General features: G+C 40.5%; 1 protein-coding gene across 1 annotated transcript in view; it reads right to left on the minus strand.

The window, feature by feature from the left end:
- RYR1 (ryanodine receptor 1) overlaps positions 1-22523 on the minus strand; it is a 212965-nt gene that overhangs the window by 123041 nt on the left and 67401 nt on the right. Inside the window, exons 2-15 of the mRNA XM_073549100.1 lie at positions 18933-19052; positions 18741-18845; positions 14709-14783; positions 14241-14319; positions 13970-14082; positions 13758-13857; positions 10849-10945; positions 10693-10767; positions 10338-10494; positions 6310-6474; positions 6092-6213; positions 3586-3772; positions 3226-3361; positions 2220-2315 (exon numbers count right to left, since the gene is read on the minus strand). Of these exons, the coding sequence (XP_073405201.1) occupies positions 2220-2315; positions 3226-3361; positions 3586-3772; positions 6092-6213; positions 6310-6474; positions 10338-10494; positions 10693-10767; positions 10849-10945; positions 13758-13857; positions 13970-14082; positions 14241-14319; positions 14709-14783; positions 18741-18845; positions 18933-19052 (1627 nt within the window). The remainder of the gene's footprint in view (positions 1-2219; positions 2316-3225; positions 3362-3585; positions 3773-6091; positions 6214-6309; positions 6475-10337; positions 10495-10692; positions 10768-10848; positions 10946-13757; positions 13858-13969; positions 14083-14240; positions 14320-14708; positions 14784-18740; positions 18846-18932; positions 19053-22523) is intronic.

Consider the following 22523-nt stretch of genomic DNA (forward strand, 5'->3'; position numbering starts at 1 on the left):
TCATTTCTATTCATTTTGCACTTTTTGTGCACATTGATGCGTTTTTTACCGCGAAAAAAACGCATCGCGGTAAAAAACGCAGCATGCTCATTAATTTTGTGGATTTTTCCGCATTTCTGGCTTGTTCAATGCGTTTTGAAAACGTTCTGGAAAAAAATGAGCAAAAACAGCGCAAAAAACGCGAAGACAAAAAAGATGCGGTTTATGGGAAGGAAGTCAGGTTTTTGAGCAGAAATTTTCTGCTACGTGTGCACTTAGCCTAAGGGTAAACCATACATATATATAGTACTAGTACAGGTGTGCATTTGAATCAGCGTTTTTGGTGCATTTTTTCTTTTTGCTGCCAAAGCCTGCTCTCTTGGCAGTAAAAACACTGCTTTCAAAACGCCCATTTTTTAGGGTATGTGCAGACGATCCGGAAATGGCAGCACTTTGGACGCAGCGGACATGTGCTCCGTCTAAGGTGCTGCCATCTTACGCAGGTGATTCCACATGTGCTCATCCCCTCCACTATGCTGTAACATCTGGCCGCTGTGGGTTGGACGCTGCGGATGTACGCAGCATCCAGAGTTTGCTGATTGTGGACACATACCCTTAGAGCTTTTGCTGTTTGTTTTTTTTTGCATAGTATTCATTTTGTCTACAGTACATGTTTAATAAAGTTCATTTTATTCACCAAGAACACAGCGAAAAACAGCGTTGCGACATTTGCAGCTTTTCTAAAATTTTTCATTGCTTTCTATGGGTGAAATACATTGCTGAAAGAAGTGACACGCTGCGGATTTAAAAAACGCTGCAGTTGTGAAATTCAGTCAGGAGAAAATAAAAGGGTGTGAGGAGATCTCTGAAAATCTCAGTCTTTGCTTGTGCTATAAAATGCTGTAAACTTCTTATTTGCAGAAGAAAAAGCTGCAGAAATTCTGCATATGAATGTGGCCAAGAGCGGCTTTTTAAAGTGCCAGCAAAACATATGAGATTTCCGAAATCTCCTGCATGCGCTTGTTTTTTTCTGACTGAATTTCAGAACTGTAGCGCTTTTTACATCTGCAGCGTGTCACTTCTTTCATTGTGTTTTCACCCTTAGAAAGCAATGAAAGAATATAAAAAAGAAAGCTGCAGATATTGCAATGGCATTTTTCGCTGCAATTTTTTAAGTGGTTTTGGTGAATTAAACTATTAAGTGTCGTTTACACGTTCAGTATTTGGTCAGTATTTCACATCAGTATTTGTAATGCAGAAACAGCAGTGGAACAATCAGGGGAAAAGTATAGTAGAAACACGTCACCACATCTGGATTTCTCACCCTCCTGGTTTTGACTTGCGCATACTGATGTGAAATACTGACCGAATACTCAACGTGTGAACATGGCCTTAAACATGCTGTAGACAAAGCAAACATCCTCACTTTAAAAAAAGCTGTAAAGAACACCAGAAAACAAGCTGAAAAACAGGTGTTTTGAGCGCAACATTTTTACTGCCAATAGAACAAGTTTTGGCTACTGAAAAAAATGCGTGTGAACATAGCCATAGCGTTTCAGAGTAAAACTATCTGTGGTGTTACATAGGACTGCAGGTGACATCTACTATATTATCTGTTCTCAGAGTTATCACTGCTATCTCTGGTGTTACATAGGATGAGGTCACAGTCATGTGACTGGTCACGTGAGCCGGGGAGGGCTTCTGTACTGGAGTGTGCTGTGCATAGAGGGAATTGTATGGCGATCGGTACACAGTCCCTTCTGAAATGACAGGTGGGCGTGGCGGCTGATTTGCAGTGCGGGAAAACTACAATCCCGCAGGTGGGAGTGTCAAAATCGGGACTGTCCGGCTGGATCCAGGATGGTTGGGAGCCCTGCTGTGTTATCTGCAGTGTTAAAAAAAAATTAAGAGGGGGGTGGGGACAACTCTTTGTCTTTGGGGCTTGGGCCTCCCAATCTTTTCTGACCCTAGCAACGCTCCTGTGTAATGCTAATAGTGGCAGACCCGTCAGCCAATATAAGGCCCCTGAATATGGAGGCCACAGTGCCACCACTGGCTCCAGGCCCCTTTGCCAACTGTTCATGCAATGTAACCTAAATGTATGATTTTACAATGTTAGCATTTGGGGCCCCACTTTAAACTTTTGCCTAGGGCCCCACTTTGTCTAAAACCGGCCCTGCCTCTAGAAACAGTGCATTATGGCGATTGTTGCTATTCTCTGGCGAGAATTTCATCGTTACCTGATGAAGCTTCCAGTCGATCCAGTTTGCTGACCACCCAGTCCAAGTTACTTGAGAACAAGGCGCAGTTGGAACGGTTTCCTCTAATAAGTGCAGCTGCAGGACAAAAGCAAGGACATGGTGAAAATGTACAAGATCTACAAAGAAATAGTCAAAAAGTTTACTGAGCCTCAATGATATAAAAGGAAGCAACGGAAATAGAGAATATGTTCCAAGTCAAATAGCAATAAAATGAAGGAAACCTTTTGTGCTGGTAAAGAACATAGTTGAAGTCTCTGGGCATGAAAACTGGCCTGGAGGCACAGTCCTGTATTTTGTCGGACCATGGGTGTAGACAGTGGTCTAAAGACAGGGTCTAAGTGAAAGACTGCCCATAGTGTGTCAATGTGAAGAAGACCCGGAGTGTGGTCTGAACTGAGAATGCAGATATTGGAATTAATAGTAAAATATGCAAAACAATGGGTCATGTTGAGTTGTCAGTGTTTTAATTGACAGCTTGGATGACTAATCTTGTGATTGGTGTGCAAAGCTGTCGGTGCTTTGATTGACAGCTCAACTGTCCAATCTGGGACTGGGAGATGCAGAACTTTCTCCAGGTGTTCTCTGTTCTGGAGATTACCCAAGTTATTTAACTGAGCTGTCTGCCCCTGATCCTTGCCAGATGTAGTTTATACCTCTTGGTGAGTGTTTTCCTGATTCTGTTGATCTGAGTGCTGATCTTCCACTTCCTAATCATTGAACTGTGTTCAGACCCTTTTTTGTCATTTTGCCTTTATCCGCTATCTCCTGGTACATTGACCCCAGACCGTGATCTGACTTACGCCTTTATCTTTTTGCTTGGTTTTCTTGCTACTGACCCCGCAACATCTGACTTCTCTGCCTCACGGTCTGTCTGTTAGTAGTGACTAGCGTCACGCCAACTACTTTGCCACCACCATGAGCTAAGGTCTATAGGATGTAGCAATGTGCTGAAGCCTCTTTCCACCACTTAGATTAGTGTACATACCTAGCAGTTCATAAAGTAGGTTCACTATCTCCTTCCAGGCCTCGCCAGCCTCCTCCCCAGCAAATTCTGCAAAGTGGGCAGCTGTGCTGTATACATTGAGACGATCTATACAGTCCAAGACCAGGGAAATTATTCCCTGAAAAAGAGAGAAAAATAAATAGTAAATCCATTTTAACAAATGGTGACCAGGTAACTGGATCCCTTGTAGCCGTTTTCTTTTCTAACTTAGGGTAGGCAGGAGAGGGACACGAGGAGCGGGTAACAGTGAAGAATCACCCTATACTCGACTTCTGATTATACGGTACACAAAACAGAGGGAAATTTTAAATTAAGACTATTTGGCCTCAGGTGTGCCCCCACCTCTTCTTGGAAGAGATTTTGACGGTTCTTGAGAGACCGTAGCTTGGTCTGCTTTTCCTCATGTTGTAGTTCCTCCTCTGGGTGCTGGAAGTAGCCGATCAGATCTTGCAAGGTTAAAATAACCATATCGATAGGCAATGTCACGGGTTTAGAAGGCTTGTTCTTTCCACTCAAACTGTCCAGACCTCTGGAAAGAAAGAAGCGACATTGTAGAAAATATCATCCATCAATATATACAACCTTACATATGACATACATGACATATATATCATATATATCATGGAATTCTGGAAATCATAAGATGGATAGACCTGTTACTGTTCTGCAAATGATGGAAAATGGAAGCTTAATTTTTTAAAGCATCTTGGCTTATTTAGTCTGGACGCCAGGAGCAGAAATGCCCGCACTTACATCATCAGCTGCCATCAATGAAGCCATTAATGGTCGTTTGAGGAAGGTTCTGCCACGCTGACTGCACTTGGGCAAATCATCAAGATCCGCTGCTGGCAGCTCCTGTGTAATTGATGAGCAATATTTTCCCAGATGTGCTCGATTTGAAACAAGTCAGGAGACGTTGAAGGCCATGGTAGCAAAATTACTGTTATTGTGAACAGTTAAGCAACTTGAAAATGAAATGAAATGATCTCTAAAAGTCCTAAAGTTAAAGATGACACTAGTGATAAGCTAGTGTTCTTGGATATCGTGTTATCCAAGCATGCTCGGGTTTTATCTGAGTATCTCGGGCGTGCTCGAGTAATATGCACGAGTCCCCTAACAAACAGGTAATCCCAGCATGTGTTGCGTCTGTCTAACAGTCGCGAGAAATGCAGCATCGGGGACTCGAATGTATTACTCGAGCATGCCGAAGACATTTGGATAATATCAGAGCTTGTTCAGATAACACAATACCCTTGGAGATAATCTTTGGAGATTTGTGTGCTCAGATAACTTTGACCAAGGTTTCAGACCTTAATTAGCCTGTCAGGGTTATGGCTTGTTCACTATCATCATTAGGAAAGGCCAGGTGATGCAAATTTCCCAGCTTTATAAAAACCCAGCCTCCTCTAACCTTGTAACAAAAACCAGCAGCCATGGATTCTTCTAAGCAGCTGCCTAGCACTCTGAAAATGAAGAATGGCGGAGGCCCACAAAGCAGGAGAGGGCTATAAGAAGATAGCAAAGCATTTTCAAGTTGCCCCTTCCTCAGTTTGAAATTTAATTGAGAAATGGCGGTTACCAGGAATAGTGGAGGTCAAGATTAGGTCCGGAAGACCAAACTAAATGTCAGTGAGAACTGCTCGTCGGATCAGTAGAGAGGCAAATCAGAACCCTCACTTGACTGCAAAAGACATTCAGAAACATTTAGCAAACTCCGGAGTTGTTGTACATTGTTCTACTGTTCACAGACACCTGCTTAAATATGGTATTCATGGAAGAGTCAGCAGAATAAAACTTCTCCTGCATCCTTGCCATAAAATTTAGCATGAGAAGTATGCAAAAGAACATCTAAACAAGCCTGATGCATTTTGGAAACAAGTCCTGTGGACCAATGAGGTTAAAATAGAACTCATTGGCTACAATGATCAAAGGTACAGTATGTGTGGAGACAAAAGGGTGCAAAATTTCAGGAAAAGAACATTCTGTCAACCATTAAACATGGGGATGAATCAATCATGCTTTGGAGTTGTGTTGAAGCCAATGGCACAGGGAACATTTCACGAGTAGAGGGAAGAAAGGATTCAATGAAATTTCAACAATTTCTTAAATTTCTTAATGCAAACATAACACCATCTGTAAAAAAGTGGAAGCTGAAAAGAGGATGGCTTCTACAGATGGATAATGATCCTAAACACAAGTCAAAGTCCACAATAGGTGACCTCAAAAGTCGCAAGCTGAAGGTTTTACAATGGCCCTCACAGTGCCCTGATCTGATCATCATTGAAAATCTGTGGCTAGACCTCAAAACAGCAGAGGATGGACGATGATCCAGGAATCTCACAGAACTGGAAGAATTCTCCAAGGAAGAATAGATGAAAATCCCTCAAACAAGAATTGAAAGACTCTTGGCTGGTTACAAAAAGCATTTACAAGATATGATATTTACAAAAGGGGGTGCTACTAGGTACTAGCCATGCAGGGTGTCCAAACTTTTGCATCGGGCCATTTTGTCTTTTTGTAATTTTTAAAATGTAAAAAATGTCATTTTTGCCTAAAACACAAAGAAAATGTGTCATCTTTTACTTTAGGCCTTTAAGTAAGTCGAAGATAAAATGATCTCTTAACTGTTCACAATAACAGCAATTTTGACTATGGGTGCCTAAACTTTTTATTCTTGGTGTTGAAATTTCTATATTGAGGAGTGTATATATATATACACACACACACATATATACACACATAGTGTCAGCCTCTGTAATACATATATACCACTTACAAGTATAAATGCTATTGCGGCACGGAAAGCAGTCTGGAGAATATGGTGATCTATATACAACAATGTACTCACTTGATGAACACATTAAAAAGGCCGGCGGTGCTGTAGATCATTCTTGCAGCTTGGGACTCTTCCCTTTGGGAACGTGACAGGGACAAAGCGTCATCCATATGGCCTTCTTGGTGCAAGATCGCCTTAGAGTGGCAATGAGAAAAAAAAGTATTTGGGAAGGAGAGTTGGCAATTAAAAAGCAAAGAAGAAACATTAACCACTCGAATTTGGAAAGTTACCTTGCGTTTTACAGGACCCAGGCGGACCACTTTAGAATCGGCAGCACCATAAGTGAGCCACAGAGCGCTGTGTACGTGCTGGACGAAGCACATGGACTCTCCATATTTGATCTCAGCAGGTCCCATTCCTTCCACATCTCGCTTGGGTGCAACATCCAACTTTTCCTGTACAAGTGTCATATAAAATATAAAGCCATTAGAAGTTGTCATGCAGATTTATGCAAGAAAAAGCTCTCATCTTTCTTCCCTTCATGAGAATATATAATCAGAAACGGCCAATTGTTTAAGGCCGGCTTCACATTTGCGGATGTGAAAGCTGCGGAGGGCTGCGTAGTTCCCCCGTGAAGCTCCGCCCACTGCCGCACCTCCTCCGTTCAGCTCCGCCTACATCTGCATGTGGCCTACCTATCAAGCTTTAACATTGGGTACGCAGGCTGTGCGGATGTATGTGGATGCCTCCGCTTGCGTCGTTTTGATGCTGCGGCGAACTGCGGCAAACGCAACATGTTGCATTTTGTTGCGGTCACCTCATCGTCAAAACGACGCATGCGGAGGCATCCGCATACAACCGCACAGCCTGCGTACCCTATGTTAAAGCTAGATAGGCAGGACACAGGCAGACGTAGGCAGAGCTGAACAGAGGAGGTGCGGTAATGGGCGGAGCTGCACGGAGGAACCACGCAGCCCTCCGCAGCTCTGCCGAACGCTAGTATGAAACCAGCCTTAATCATGTTTCTATGTTAGATGTACGGTATTTTTTTTTTTTTTGTAATTAAATGTTTATTTGCTTTCTTTAATTGTCTTTCTCTATGTTAAAAAAGAAATCAGAAATCTAGCAAAAAAAAAAGGTCACTAGGTCTAATACTAGACTCACACTTCCTCTTCCACACAGAGTACTTTTCTTCAGTCTCATTATCATTACAGGCAGGATTACAATGACTGATAATACGTCTATACACAGAAGATAACACCGGATCCACAATTCCTAACAGGTGATGTCACAGCTCACCTCCTCCTCCTGTACAATGACTGATAACACCTCTATGTACAGTAGATAACACAGGATCCACCATTCACAATAGGGGATGTCACAGCTCACCTCCCCCTTCTGTACAATGACTAATAACACCTCTATATACAGTAGGTAACACAGGATCCATCATTCACAATAGGGGATGTCACAGCTCACCTCCCCCTTCTGTACAATCACTGATAACACCTCTATATAAAGTACAGTTGTGGCCAAAAGTATTGACACCCCTGCAATTCTGTCAGATAATACTCAGTTTCTTCCTGAAAATGATTGCAAACACAAATTCTTTGGTATTATTATCTTCATTTAATTTGTCTTAAATGGAAAAACACAAATGAATGCATGAAGCAAAAAGCAAAACATTGATCATTTCACACAAAACTCCAAAAATGGGCCAGACAAAAGTATTGGCACCCTCAGCCTAATACTTTGTTGCACAACCTTTAGCCAAAATAACTGCGACCAACAGCTTCCGGTAACCATCAATGAGTTTCTTACAATGCTCTGCTGGAATTTTAGACCATTCTTCTTTGTCAAACTGCTCCAGGTCCCGGATATTTGAAGGGTGCCTTCTCCAAACTGCCATTTTTAGAACTCTCCACAGGTGTTCTATGGGATTCAGGTCTGGCCTCATTGCTGGTCACCTTAGAAGTCTCCAGTGCTTTCTCTCACAGCTTTCTCACACTGGGCCCTACATTATGCTGCAAAATTTGTTGGTAGTCTTCTGACTTCATAATGCCATGCACACGGTCTAGCAGTCCAGTGCCAGAGGCAGCAAAGCAACCCCAAAACATCAGGGAACCTCCATGTTTGACTGTAGGGACCGTGTTCTTTTCTTTGAATGCCTCTTTTTTTCTCCTGTAAACTCTATGTTGATGCCTTTGCCCAAAAAGCTCTACTTTTGTCTCATCTGACCAGAGAACATTCTTCCAAAACGTTTTAGGCTTTTTCAGGTAAGTTTTGGCAAACTCCGGCCTGGCTTTTTTATGTCTCGGGGTAAGAAGTGGGGTCTTCCTGGGTCTCCTACCATACAGTCCTTTTTCATTCAGATGCCGACGGATAGTACGGGTTGACACTGTTGTACCCTCGGACTGCAGGGCACCTTGAACTTGTTTGGATGTTTGTCGAGGTTCTTTATCCAACATCCGCACAATCTTGCGTTGAAATCTCTTGTCAATTTTTCTTTTCCGTCCACATCTAGGGAGGTTAGCCACAGTGCCATGGGCTTTAAACTTTTTGATGACACTGCGCAGGGTAGACACAAGAACATTCAGGTCTTTGGAGATGGACTTGTAGCCTTGAGATTGCTCATGCTTCCTCACAATTTGGTTTCTCAAGTCCTCAGACAGTTCTTTGGTCTTCTTTCTTTTCTCCATGCTCAATGTGGTACACACAAGGACACAGGACAGAGGTTGAGTCAACTTTAATCCATGTCAACTGGCTGCAAGTGTGGTTTAGTTATTGCCAACACCTGTTAGGTGCCACAGGTAAGTTACAGGTGCTGTTAATTACACAAATTAGAGAAGCATCACATGATTTTTCGAACAGTGCCAATACTTTTGTCCACCCTCTTTTTTATGTTTGGTGTGGAATTATATCCAATTTGGCTTTAGGACAATTCTTTTTGTGTTTTTTCATTTAAGACAAATTAAATGAAGATAATAATACCAAAGAATTTGTGTTTGCAGTCATTTTCAGGAAGAAACTGAGTATTATCTGACAGAATTGCAGGGGTGTCAATACTTTTGCACAACTGTAGATCACACAGGATCCACCATTCAGAATAGGTGGTGTCACAGCTCACCTATTCCTCCTCTTGTACAATGACAGACAACACCTCTATATACAGTAGATAACACAGGATCTACCATTCACAATAGGCAAGGTCATAGCTCACCTCCTCCTCCTGTACAATAAATACAATAAGTGATAACACCTCTATATACAGTAGATAATAACACAGGATCCAAAATTCACAATAGGTGATGTTACAGCTCACCTCCTCCTTTACAATAAGTGAAAACACCTCTATACGGAGTAGATAACACAGGTTCCACCATTATCACTAGGTAATGTCACAGCTCACCTATTCCTTCTGTACAATGACTGATAACACCTCTATATAAAGCAAATAACACAGGATCCCCCATGCACAATAGGTGAGGTCATAGCTCACCTCCTCCTTCTGTACAATAAGTGATACAACCACTATATACAGTAGATAACACAGGATCCACTATTCACAATAGATGATGTCACAGCTCACCTCCTCCTATACAATAAGTGATAACACCTCTATACGTAGTAGATAACACAGGTTCCACCATTATCACTAGGTAATGTCACAGCTCACCTATTCCTTCTGTACAATGACTGATAACACCTCTATATAAAGCAAATAACACAGGATCCCCCATGCACAATAGGCTAGGTCATAGCTGACCTCCTCCTTCTGTACAATAAATGCAATAAGTGATAACACCTCTATATACAGTAGATAACACAGGATCCCCCATACACAATAGGTGAGGTCATAGCTCACCTCCTTCTCCTGTACAATGACTGATAACCCCTCTATATAAAGTAGATAACACAGGATCCACCATTCACAAAAAGTGATATCACAGCTCACCTACCCCTTCTATGCAATGACTGATAATACCTCTATATAAAGCAGATAACACAGTATACAGCATTCACAATAGGTGTTATCAGTCAATGTACAGGAGGGGGAGGAGGTGAGCTGTGATATAACATCTAAATAATGTAGATAAAACAGGATCCACCATTCACAACAGATGATGTCACAGCTCACCTCCTCCCCCTCTCCAATGACAATAACCTTTGCTAACCTTTGTACATATCAGAGCATGCCTTGAAAACTTGCTTATAGAAGTCAATGTGTCAGAGCCAGTCTATTACTGGCAGCAGAGTCTGAATTTAACTATATCCATTGCACTTCTTATAGTTACAATTTTCAGCAGGCCAACATTACCTTAGAAGCGCGGAAGCAGAAAGCAGTAGCCTTGGTGTTGGCTTTCTCAGAATCTACCAGTATAAGGCCCTTTTCTTCATCGCGGGCCAGGTATCTCCCTGTGGTCACATGACGCACCCGGAATGACTGTCCCCATCTCAAGTGGCTCCCGCTCCAACTGTAAGCAAATGAGTCTTATGCAGATTTTCTAATTAGCATAATTCCATAATTTGAAGCAAATGCCAGTCCTCCCGGGATATTCGACTATAAAAACGGAACTTTCACATTTACTTAACTGTTCTGTGATTATTTGTTTTCAAAATCCAGACGCTTCTGCATTGTAGGACTAAAATTAGCCAAGTGGTTTTATAATTACCTAATTCTCAAAGGCTCGAGTCTCCACAAGGAGCGCGCGTGGGAGCACACAGGCCCTCCCTCATAATGGGCTATCCTGGAGATGTGAGAAAGAACAGATGATGAACTGGATCACTGAGCACATCCTGCTGCGGAAGATATGTAGAATATGACTTACCTACGCTGCTCCTCTCCTTGGTCTGTGGATGAAATGGTCAAACATTCATCCATATGACCATGGAACAAGCGTAGAACATCTCCACCAGTTAGGAATCCTGGTAAAAATGTATATCTATTAATTACATCATATATTTTATACAATTAGATGTTATAGATTTAACGGAACTCCATTACAATGAAAACATACTGATTCTATGTTAAAAGAACATCTATCAACCCCTTTAAAAATGACTTAAAGTGGACTTTTCATTGGTTATTTTAATTTAAAATGAATACCTCCTCCAATTGCTGCTGCTCCACTGATTCTGGGTCAGTTTTTCTTTTTCTTCTGTGCCCCTCTATTCCAAAGTTATGCCCCCCGGAAATAAAGCTGGAAATGTTCCCTTCATCCAACTGAGTATGTACCACAGGAACTTCTTGGCTCCTCTTACAATGACCAATCAAAAATGACCACGCTCACAGAGAAGTTCTATGGTGCACACCCAGTTAGTTGAAGGGAAAATGTATATCTTTATCTCTGAGGAGCATAACTTGGGAATGGAGGGGCAAGAAAAAAAAAGAAAAACTGTTCCAGAATCAGTGAGGCAGCACAAATTGGAGGAGATATTCAAAATAAATTTAAAAATTCTGGAAATATCCCCTTTAAGTTTTATTTTTTACATCTTTATTTTGTATTTTCTCCTTTCAAAAGTCTACAACTTTCTCAAAATTCTGTCAACATTGCTGTAAACGGGTTTGTTATTTTGCAGGAAAAGTTGTGGTTTTGAATTACACTATTCATCTTGCCATATAATGTACTGAACAATGGGGAAAAGATCAAAGTGGTATGAAATGGTGGGTGATGTTTCTACAGCATGACCTAGTACCATGATTCTTCAGGTCAGTACAAATATGATGATACCAGATGTGCATATATTTGATAGATTTTTTATTTATTATTACTTTTGTCAGATTCAAATTATTTCTGTGACCATTGTGGGTTTTCTGACATTAAACGAGGGGTACCAACAATTTTGACCACGTGTGTGTATGTGTATGTATATATAGGTCCGCACAACTCCCTATATATTGTATGATGGCCAACACAGCCCCTTATACATTGCATATTGCCCCAAATATATATATGTATATATATATACACAGTATATATACTGTATATATACAGTTAGGTCCATATATATTTGGACAGAGACAACATTTTTCTAATTTTGGTTCTAGACATTAACATAATGAATTTTAAACCAAACAATTCAGATACAGTTGAAGTTCAGACTTTCAGCTTTCATTTGAGGGTATCCACATTAAAATTGGATGAAGGGTTTAGGAGTTTCAGCTCCTTAACATGTGCCACCCTGTTTTTAAAGGGACCAAAAGTAATTGGACAATTGACTCCAAGGCTATTTCATGGACAGGTGTGGGCAATCCCTTCGTTCTGTCATTCTCAATTAAGCAGATAAAAGGCCTGGAGTTGATTTGAGGTGTGGTGCTTGCATTTGGAAGGTTTTGCTGTGAAGGAAACACGTGGTCAAAGGAGCTCTCCATGCAGGTGAAACAAGCCATCCTTAAGCTGCAAAATCAGAAAAAACCCATCCGAGAAATTGCTACAACATTAGGAGTGGCAAAATCTACAGTTTGGTACATCCTGAGAAAAAAAGAAAGCACTGATGAACTCATCAATGCAAAAAGACGTGGGCGCCCACGGAAGACAACAGTGGTGGATGATCGCAGAATAATCTCCATGGTGAAGAGAAACCCCTTCACAACAGCCAACCAAGTGAACAACACCCTCCAGGAGGTAGGCGTATCAATATCCAAATCTACCATAAAGAGAAGACTGCATGAACGTAAATACAGAGGGTTCACTGCACGGTGCAAGCCACTCATAAGCATCAAGAATAAAAAGGCTAGACTGGACTTTGTTAAAAAACATCTAAAAAAACCAGCACAGTTCTGGAAGTACATTCTTTGGACAGATGAAACCAAGATCAACCTCTACCAGAATGATGGAAAGAGAAAAGTATGGTGAAGGCGTGGTACAGCTCATGATCCAAAGCATGCCACATCATCTGTAAAACATGGTGGAGGCAGTGTGATGGCTTGGGCATGCATGGCTGCCTGTGGCAATGGGTCACTAGTGTTTATTAATGATGTGACACAGGACAGAAGCAGACGAATGAATTCTGAGGTATTCAGAGCCATACTGTGTGCTCAGATCCAGCCAAATGCAGCCAAACTGACTGGTCGTCATTTCATACTACAGATAGACAATGACCCAAAACATAAAGCCAAAGCAACCCAGGAGTTTATTAATGCAAAAAAGTGGAATATTCTTGAATGGCCAAGTCAGTCACCTCATCTCAACCTAATTGAGCATGCATTTCACTAGTTAAAGACTAAACTTCAGACAGAAAGGCCCACAAACAAACAGCAACTGAAAACCACCGCAGTGAAGGCCTGGCAGAGCATCAAAAAGGAGGAAACAGAGCGTCTGGTGATGTCCATGAGTTCAAGACTTCAGCCAGTCGTTGCCAACAAAGGGTTTTCAACCAAGTACTAGAAATGAACATTTTATTTACAATTATTTAATCTGTCCAATTACTTTTGGTCCCTTTAAAAACAGGGTGGCACATGTTAAGGAGCTGAAACTCCTAAACCCTTCATCTAATTTTAATGTGGATACCCTCAAATGAAAGCTGAAAGTCTAAACTTCAACTGCATCTGAATTGTTTGGTTTAAAATTCATTGTGGTAATATCTAGAACCAAAATTAGAAAAATGTTGTTTCTGTCCAAATATATATGGACCTAACTGTATATATATATTATTTTAGTGGTTTAAAAAATTCTAGAACTTTTTTCTTTTTTTACAGACAAATATTTTGTTTGTATTACCAAGCAAAGTTACATACCTTCAGCTATTTCACAACCAGAGGTTATTGGATTCATGTTCCATAGAGTCTGCATGAACGACGCGTCGACCTGAAGGTCTCCACTTGCTGTGGAAAGGTGCTAATGAAATGCAAAGAAATTAGGATGGAAGAGCATATCCTATAAATCCATAGATAAAATACAAAAAAGTAGTGAATATGTGCAATCTAACATTAAAGAACACAGAACTTACCAGGTATCTCTCAGAGGATACACTGACTAGGATCAAATCATCACCTATTCGCACCTTCTCTCCTTCCGAACGCTGTTTGGATGCTGGATGAATGGTCCACCAACAAGCTTCCCCTATTTATGGAAAACGGTAATGCATTTCAAGGAAGTGGTTAAAATGTTGGGTACAAAATGGAAAAGTTGGACTAGCACCACCAGTACACCAGCTACTGTGTTGGCCATCACAATACTAGATGTTTCTTCACAAAGTCCACACAACAGCTGGCTCATACCTGAGGCATCTTCTTGCAAACCGACATCGAAAGCCAATTTATCAGTTAGAGACCGTGAAGTAGTCAGACAGCAGAGGTACTAATGGAAAAAGAAGAATGAAACAATCGTCAGTGTCAACATTGGCTCAATAGTAAAGAGTTGGCAAGCCACGAGATAGGGACTACTACTCAGAAGAAGAGCCTGGGAAACCGCTGGCTGATAGGAAAGTTTTCAGAGTTCTCATCTGGTGACTACAAACTACTGATGTGGTAGCTGGACCATGGTTCTGCAAATTACATTTTGCTCATCTCTACTTAATAATAGCCAAATGTCTCGAACGATCTGTCTTGGTGAATTATACTTGATCATCTATATTGAAAAAAGTAAAACCTTAATCTTGAATTCACAAAATTGCACCAAACTAAAATATCAAGTTCAAGATAAAGTTTTATATGAAATGTGCCTAAACTCAAAACTAAAGAACTTACCATATCACTGTGACAGTGTCTCAGGAGAATGGCATGACCATAAAGCAATGTCCTGTGTCCCCCACCTTGAGAAGACTTGACAGAGAAGAGAAATAAATCAAAATATAAAACATTTCCATACTTTCTAACATTCGTATCCCACCATGTTTAGGTAATTCTTAGTTGGCCAAACCACCAGGTCTTGTTAACTAGCCTACATAATCGTTCACATGGTGCATCACAGTTGCCTTCAAAATTTAGGAAGTGGCTTTAATAGTGCAAGAATTGTACCTGGTCATATTACATGCAAGTCAAAATATGTTGTGGGTTATAAAATGATGTAAAAGAAATCACAGGAATGTGGGTTGATCTCAAGGACAAACAAACCCAAACATATTCACAGAGCAATCCTCAATGTTGTCTCTTAGAAAGGTTAAAAGAGACATGTCTTGACATGCACCAAAACCATTGTAAACCATTTATTGCTATTGAGTCTGAGAACATGGATGAGTATTGCTTCCTTAACCATGAAGTTAAGGTTGATTCGAAATGGACAAAAGATACACTCATTCATCCCTCCCTCCCGCAAACTTCAAAAATTCAAGGATTCCATCGTTTGCATTTCCAAGATCTTCAGTAACCTGGTGAACACCTGTTAGAATGGAGATATGGTTTGTACCATGCGGTGAAGGAAGGAAAGAGAAGGAATTATTATTAAAACAGGAGTCAATGGAAGAATGAAGGTCTAGTCTTTGTGAGATCAGAAGAAGAAGACAAAATGAAAAAAGGACTTCTGCACACAGGCTGCAAAACAAGAAGACCAACAAAGGGTGGGGGAAAGAAAACCTGCTGGAACCATATCTCTCCATGGTTAGACACACTGGACAAATCAATTAGGACAAGGCCTTAGATCTTTTGTCTTTAAAACAGCTCTTAGTCAATTTTAGGTCTATATGACCCTTACGATGTTGCCTTTCTAGACGCATGTTATATGAGTTTGACTACTGTAATTTGCTATCATACGGTTGAAGACAAAATTGGATGGATGAAGCTCAAAAATGTTTTTCTATTTTTGGTGATACTAAATGACTAGAAGGAACATATTTTGCATTGACTTGGTTGTGCTGGATTTAGTACCAAATTTTGGCAACATCCTCCAATTTTAATCAGCCACAAGATATCAAGAATTTCATAAGGTATCTATATTTCACCCTTGGCCCAAATTTCTGCTGAATTAAAAAATATTGCTCTTCAAGGTTCTAAGAAGATACACATGATGGGGACTGTTCTTATTCTGGAGAGGGTTTTAAAACAGCTGATGTGAAATATGAGTGGAAGGGAATTTCGAGAATGTGTATAAGGAGACCTTGGTGACAAAATCCCTCATAAGGATTCTTTTCATTGAAAATACCAGAGTCATTGAAGCCCATCAGGAAGCTAACATTATACAATTTATTACTGAACCCGGCATCATGAGACATTATAGCCAAGCACTAGGGACTTCTATGATTCAAGAAAATTGTTCAGTGATTGGCAATGTCTTACAGTAATGAGACAGAGTGATAGGGCTTCAGCAGGAAGAAGGAAAGAATGGAATGTCACAGGAAGGCACAGAGTAAGGTCACAAAACATACCCATTTATCCAAATTGGGTGCCTAGCACGAAGACGAAAGGAGAAAGTCAAAACAAAACACAGAAGAAATTATTTCAGAGAGCGAGAGAGAGAGGTCTGTGAGGTAGCCATATTGAATCTGATACAACAAGGATGAGATCACAAGACATTTCTATCCTTCACTGAGGACTTCTCACAAAAGGCTATCTGGAGGAGGATAGTCAGCAAATGTGCAATTTTTTTCTAATGGCAAATATCATTTTTTGGAAAACTGGATGAATGGAGTCAAATTCATGTTTATATAGAAGCGTTATCCCCTTAAATTAGAAAAGGATGCCATAAATTTATTAGATGGTAACCTTCTCCTTGGGCATATTTAGAGGGGTTTTTAGGATGAGTGCTCAAAGGATGATACTCACAAGTGCTTAGGGCAGCAAACTACTCCATTGCCCAAATAAAAGTATTTTTGGCTACAGCTCTGCCATCTGAATAACCCAAATACACTCCTGATAATATTGTGGTAGGATAGCAAGACTTTGAAGTGGCTCTGTGAGGTCCCCTATGCTACCTGCTGTAAGAGGAGCATATTATCAAGTGGTGGGCATTGAGCTCTGGGTTACCTAGTATTCCCATAATGTGATATTTTCATATGAAAAGTTTTTTAACTATTGCCTAAATGCATGCAGAAAGCCTGTGAGTCCTGCTGTTCTTATCCATATACAGTGATTAGGGGCTTTTCTCTTATAAAGTTTGCAAAGAGGGAAAGCTGTCAATCACAGAGTAGGGGCAGGGTAGGCAGGACTCACAGGCTTTCTTTATGAGTAGGCGGGGAGGCAGAACTCAGAGACTTTCTTAATGAGTGGGTAGAAAACAAGTGCTCACATGCTTTCAACATGAGGGGTGGGGAAGCAGGACTCACAGGCTTTCTCAATGAATGGGCAGAAGAAGCAAGACTCACAGGAATTCTCTATGAGTGGATGAGGTACATAATCTATAGTGGTATGGTGCCACATAGATAAGAAGTGAGGAAGCAAAAAGGTAAATAAAAAGGTACTGTATTGAATAGCAATATTAAAATTTAGTAATACAAATTTAAAGGACAGGGCACAAAAGAGCCTCCAAAAAAAGGTGGGGAGAGTGGCCAGCTATGACCATAACAAGATGGTAGTATTGTGCTAGTATTGTGCACAGTGGCATATGAGACATGCACCTTATATGAGCTGAATCTGACCAAGAATAAATCTATATTTTAGGAGGTTTATTCTTGGTCAGATTCATCTCATGTAAGGTGCATGTCTCATATGCCACTGTGCACAATACTACCATCTTGTTATGCTCATAGCTGATCACTCTCCCCACCTCCTTTTGGAGGCTCTTTTCTTTGTATTGCTAAATTTTAATATTATTAATCAATAAAGTACCTTTTTATTTACCTTTTCACTTCCTCACTTCTTATCTATGTGACACCATACCATTATAGATTATGTACCTCATGCACTAGTGAAGTGTCCTATGCCTCTTTAAATTAGGACTATGGGAATAATTCTCTATGAGTGGGCAGGATAAGCAGGACTCACAGGCTCTCTCTATGAGTGGGCAGTGGAAGCAGGGCTCTCAGGCTTTCTCTATGAACAGGGAGGGTAAGGAGGACTCACAGGCATTCTCTTTGAGTGGGCAAAGTAAGCAGGACTCACAGGCTTTCTCTTTGAGTGTTTGGGGAAGGAGGATTCACAGGTTTTCTCTATGAATGGATGGGGGAAGCAGGACTCACAGGCTCTCTCTATGAGTGGGCAGGAGAAGGAGGGCTCACAGGGTCTCATTAATTCTAACAACAGATAGACAGGTTTTTACAGTAAAACAGTGAACAAAATTATATATTCTCTTTTTTTTTCCGCTGCCAACAGAAGAGGTACAGTAGGAGATCTGACTGAGCCACTTTATAGACTATGGTTGTAGAGGAATCAATGTAGAGGAATCAATGATTGGGTCAGAGCTCTTCAGATTACTTTTTTATCTGATCAGATCCAACAATTGGAAATTTAGGTAAAACCGCCTTATGGATTATTACCATGTACTGGGACATACTAGGATAAGCCTTACCTTGAAGGTTGTATGAGGTCAAACAATTGTCAAAGTAGGTACACCAAATATAAAAAATTGTAGAGAAAAAAATGACCATCTGGAATGCAGAGTACATAAAAAAATATAACCCAGACCTGGCTAGGAATAAAAGGTTAGGGATTATTAAAAAAAAAAAAAAAGAAAGAAACCCTTCAGGAATGAAGAATGAACATCATGAGCTTCAACAAACAAATAACAAAAAACATAAAGTAGGTCACATACAAAATAGACAAAAACAACAAAAATACTGACACCAAAAAGCAGAAGACAAACAAAAATGAACTTGTAGAATGTAAAAGACCCAGAACAATGGACAATACCTCATTTCCCATCTCCACCGTATTGGCCAACATTTCCTGCAGAGCTCTAACCGACAGAGATTGCTCCAGAATAAAGCAGCAAATTGCAAGATCTGGAGGTTTGTTCTGGAAAAAAAGACAACAAAAAAATGTTAGAAGAACAGATCTCAGGATTCAGTGCGCAAACAGTATCAATGAGATGTTACTTCATACCTGAGCATTGGAAGTTGATTCCAGGAAGCAAAGGCGGTTCCCAAAGCCTTCTGCTCCCATGCACATCTTGAGGTTTTCTTTTCGGATTGTAGCGCTGCATTGTAAGACCACCACATCTTCCTGCGATAGAGATACATCATGAGAAGGCCACCAAAACACTTTGAAAGGTCTACTGTACGTAAGAAGCCCATCAAACATACCAACTCTCAAGTTGAATTGATAATGCGTCCCAATCCAAAACCATCTCATATAGAGTTGAGCGACTTTGGTCGGATCGGGTTTCGTTAAACCAGAATGAAACAAAATTTGAGTCAGATGAAACTGGTCCGACTAGGGCAAAAAAAGTCGGAGTATCGTCCGAAACCCGACCCCAATGCAAGTCAATGGGAAATAAAAGTCGGCATTGAGCAGATGACATTCATCCACTCAATGCCGACTTTTATTCCCCATTGACTTGGATTGTGGTCGGGTTTCGGACGAAACTCCGACTTTTTTTGCCCTAGTTGGACCAGTTTCAACTGACTCAAATTTTGTTTAATTCGGGTTTCACGAAACCCAATCCGACCAAAGTCGCTCAACTCTAAAATTAAGTCAACCTGAAGAAGGACTACTGTTGGACCAAAACGAAGCAATATAATTGAGAGGTATTAATGTTGATGCTACATGCCTTAAATAAAAGCTCTCTTTATAACTGTCTGAAGTTGGGTTCTGAGATAGTGGGGACTCAATTTTTTTTTGACAACTCTACTTATCCATTGTGGCAAGTGTGACCTTTGGATACATACCTAAATTTGGATTATTGAAGTCCAAGATTTTTTACATGGGCTACAAAAATTTACTTCTGACAGGTGGTTTCAACAAAATAACTCCTACAGATACCATTGCAGTGCAAAATCAGCAATTCTGCCAACACAACCGATCCTTATGAAAGATTGCTATAGAACCATAGTAGGAGGTGACAATGACAACTTAGGAAAGTTGATTGTGCTAGGGCCCTTAATGTCTCCTGAATTGCTTCTTAAAGGGCCTGTCACACTAAGCAATATCGCTAGCAATATCGCTATAACTTGTGACGTTATAGCGATATTGCTAGCGACATCGCTGTGTCTGATACCTACGACCCGCTCCCCCGCTGGTTATCGCTGATCGCGCGAGAATGTCCTGGACTGTTTCTCTTCGTCAGCTTCCTGCGGCGCTTCCTGTGGAGAGACGAGCGACGAGCGTGGAGCTAGGCGGGAGGACGTCAGGATCGCCTAGTGTGACAGGTAAGTAGCGACTCCCGTCCCCAGCGATGTCGCTCGTGAGATCTGCCTGTGTGGCAGCTTACTAGCGACCGCTTAGCGATGTACCAGCGATCCTGACCGCGTCATATCACTGGTCGGGATCGCTGGTGCATCGTTAAGTGTGACAGTACCTTAAGATGTAGATGCTCCCATAACCTCAGCAAAATAAATTATATATTGATCAAGAAAACCTAGCAAAAGTCGTAGGGTTCAAAAAGGCAAAAAGTTACATTGGCAAAGGCTCCATTACCAGACCCAATTTCCATACATTCCTTTTTTTGGACGTGGACCAGAAAAATAGAAGAATTTATTAATATGTATGGTTTTACAGTTGTGCACTACATCATATGGAGGCATTTCCCAAAGAAAACAATTAAAAAATAAGGAAAAACAAATTGCCATGTAGTTGCAAATTTAGATAAGAAGTCCCAATGTTTCCATTATCTTTACAGGTTCCTATGTAGCCAGCATTTACGAGTAACTAGACAGCATTAGGGTAATCTGAGCTTTTAGTCTTTACCGAGCAGTTTACAAAGTAATTATATGATGTAAAACTTTACAAAACTGACTTACATGTACTCTACAGCTGCAAATTAAGAATTGTTTTTTTGAGCGAATCCATTCCAAAATATTTCTCAAAAACCTTTACTATTTATTTCTATGGGAAATCCCCATTACTGTTCAAAAGAGGGTTTTTTTCAATGTTTTTTTTTTCTTATTTTAGGCTTTAAAAAACACTTGGTTGCAAAAAGTAAAAAGTTCCTTTGAAGTGGATGCTGAAGGAATCAATTTCAAACTACGCACTCTCCAATGAAACTGCTGCAAAACGTTTCAGACGCTTAAGAAAAATATAAAACTCCCTCAAAAAGGTGCGTTTTCTCAAGTGCTTTCTACTAAAGACTGTGTGCACATAATCAAAGTGATTTTTTTTCATGAAAGTTTTAGAGCGAGTCCGCTTCATATGACACCAGATAATTAGTTTTAAAAAATTCTTAAAATACTCTTCCGCTTCATATGACACCAGATAATTAGTTTTAAAAAATCCTTAAAATACTCTTCCTATTCATTCTTACTGTAAAACCACTTTACTGTTCATATATTCAGCCATTTGAGACCTTTTCTTTCACTTTAGGTTTTGAAAACCGTCTGGTGGGGTAAAAGAAAGTGCGTGTTACCTCTCAGAAGCATCTCCTAGTGGAAACCACTCTAAAATAGGTATCGTCCAATGAAAATGCTGGAAAAACTATTTGGAAAAAACCTCCTCAAAACTGCTTCAGATAATGGAAAAACTCCTCTGAAAAGTTCCCAAAGATGAAGCATGTCCTGAAGCAGTTTCCGCTAGAAACTTTGGGTGAACATACTGTATGTTGGAATATGTTTGGTGCAACAACTCCATTCCTGTCTATGAGTGTTTAGCTGCTAAATTTTTATGCTGTTCATAAAGCTAGAACAAAAAAACTCCCAGAGGCTCACAAAGGGAGAGCATGTGACTGTATTTCCTGTTTTTCCTGTGTCTATATATGAGAGAAGCAGCCTGCTGTAGATGCTGCACAGATAGAGACACGCAAATGATTTATTCCTGATCTATTAATCATATTGTTCCTGAATAATCCTCTGCCAACAGAATATGGGCCCAGAGTGACACAGAACCCCAGAGTAACACAGCAACAGAAGCCCAGAGCAAAAGCAGCACAGAGCAACAGAGAAGATGTTCACTAGCAGCAATCCTGTCAAGTTCTCAGTGCCAAACCTCAATAACCAGAACTACCAGTCCTGGAAATTCAAAGTGAAGATGCTGCACATAAGAGAAGGTACGTGGAAATATACTCAGGAAGAAGTGCCTCATCCATTACCAGATAATAGGCTAGAGAAGGATCAGAAAGCACAAAGCACAATCTCCCTCAGTGTAGATGATAATCAGATTGTGCATATATGCAAGTGTGCAACTGCAAAGGATATGTGGGATTAGTTACAGAAAGTGCATGAAAGACCAAATCTCAGCAATAAGAAAGCTGTATCAGTCTAAGCTAAGTGATGAACAGAATATGCAGGACTATATAAGAAACACCCTAGAGATTTTGGAGGTGTTGGAGAAGAAATTAAAGATTTTCATGTTGCTGCACTTCTATTAAGTGGTCTTGCAGAAAGTTATGACACACTTGTGACTGCACTAGATGCATGGCCAGATGATGAGCTGACACTAGAGTATGTTAAAGGCAAACTTGTGTATGAATTCAAGAAAAAAACACATCATGTAAGCAGCAGCAAGGAATTCAGAGCAGAAACACCATTAAAGGCAGATGGATTT

This window comes from Dendrobates tinctorius, unplaced genomic scaffold (assembly GCF_039654945.1).
Source record: "Dendrobates tinctorius isolate UK_male_01 unplaced genomic scaffold, ASM3965494v1 ptg000158l, whole genome shotgun sequence".
NCBI classification, from domain to species: domain Eukaryota; kingdom Metazoa; phylum Chordata; class Amphibia; order Anura; family Dendrobatidae; genus Dendrobates; species Dendrobates tinctorius.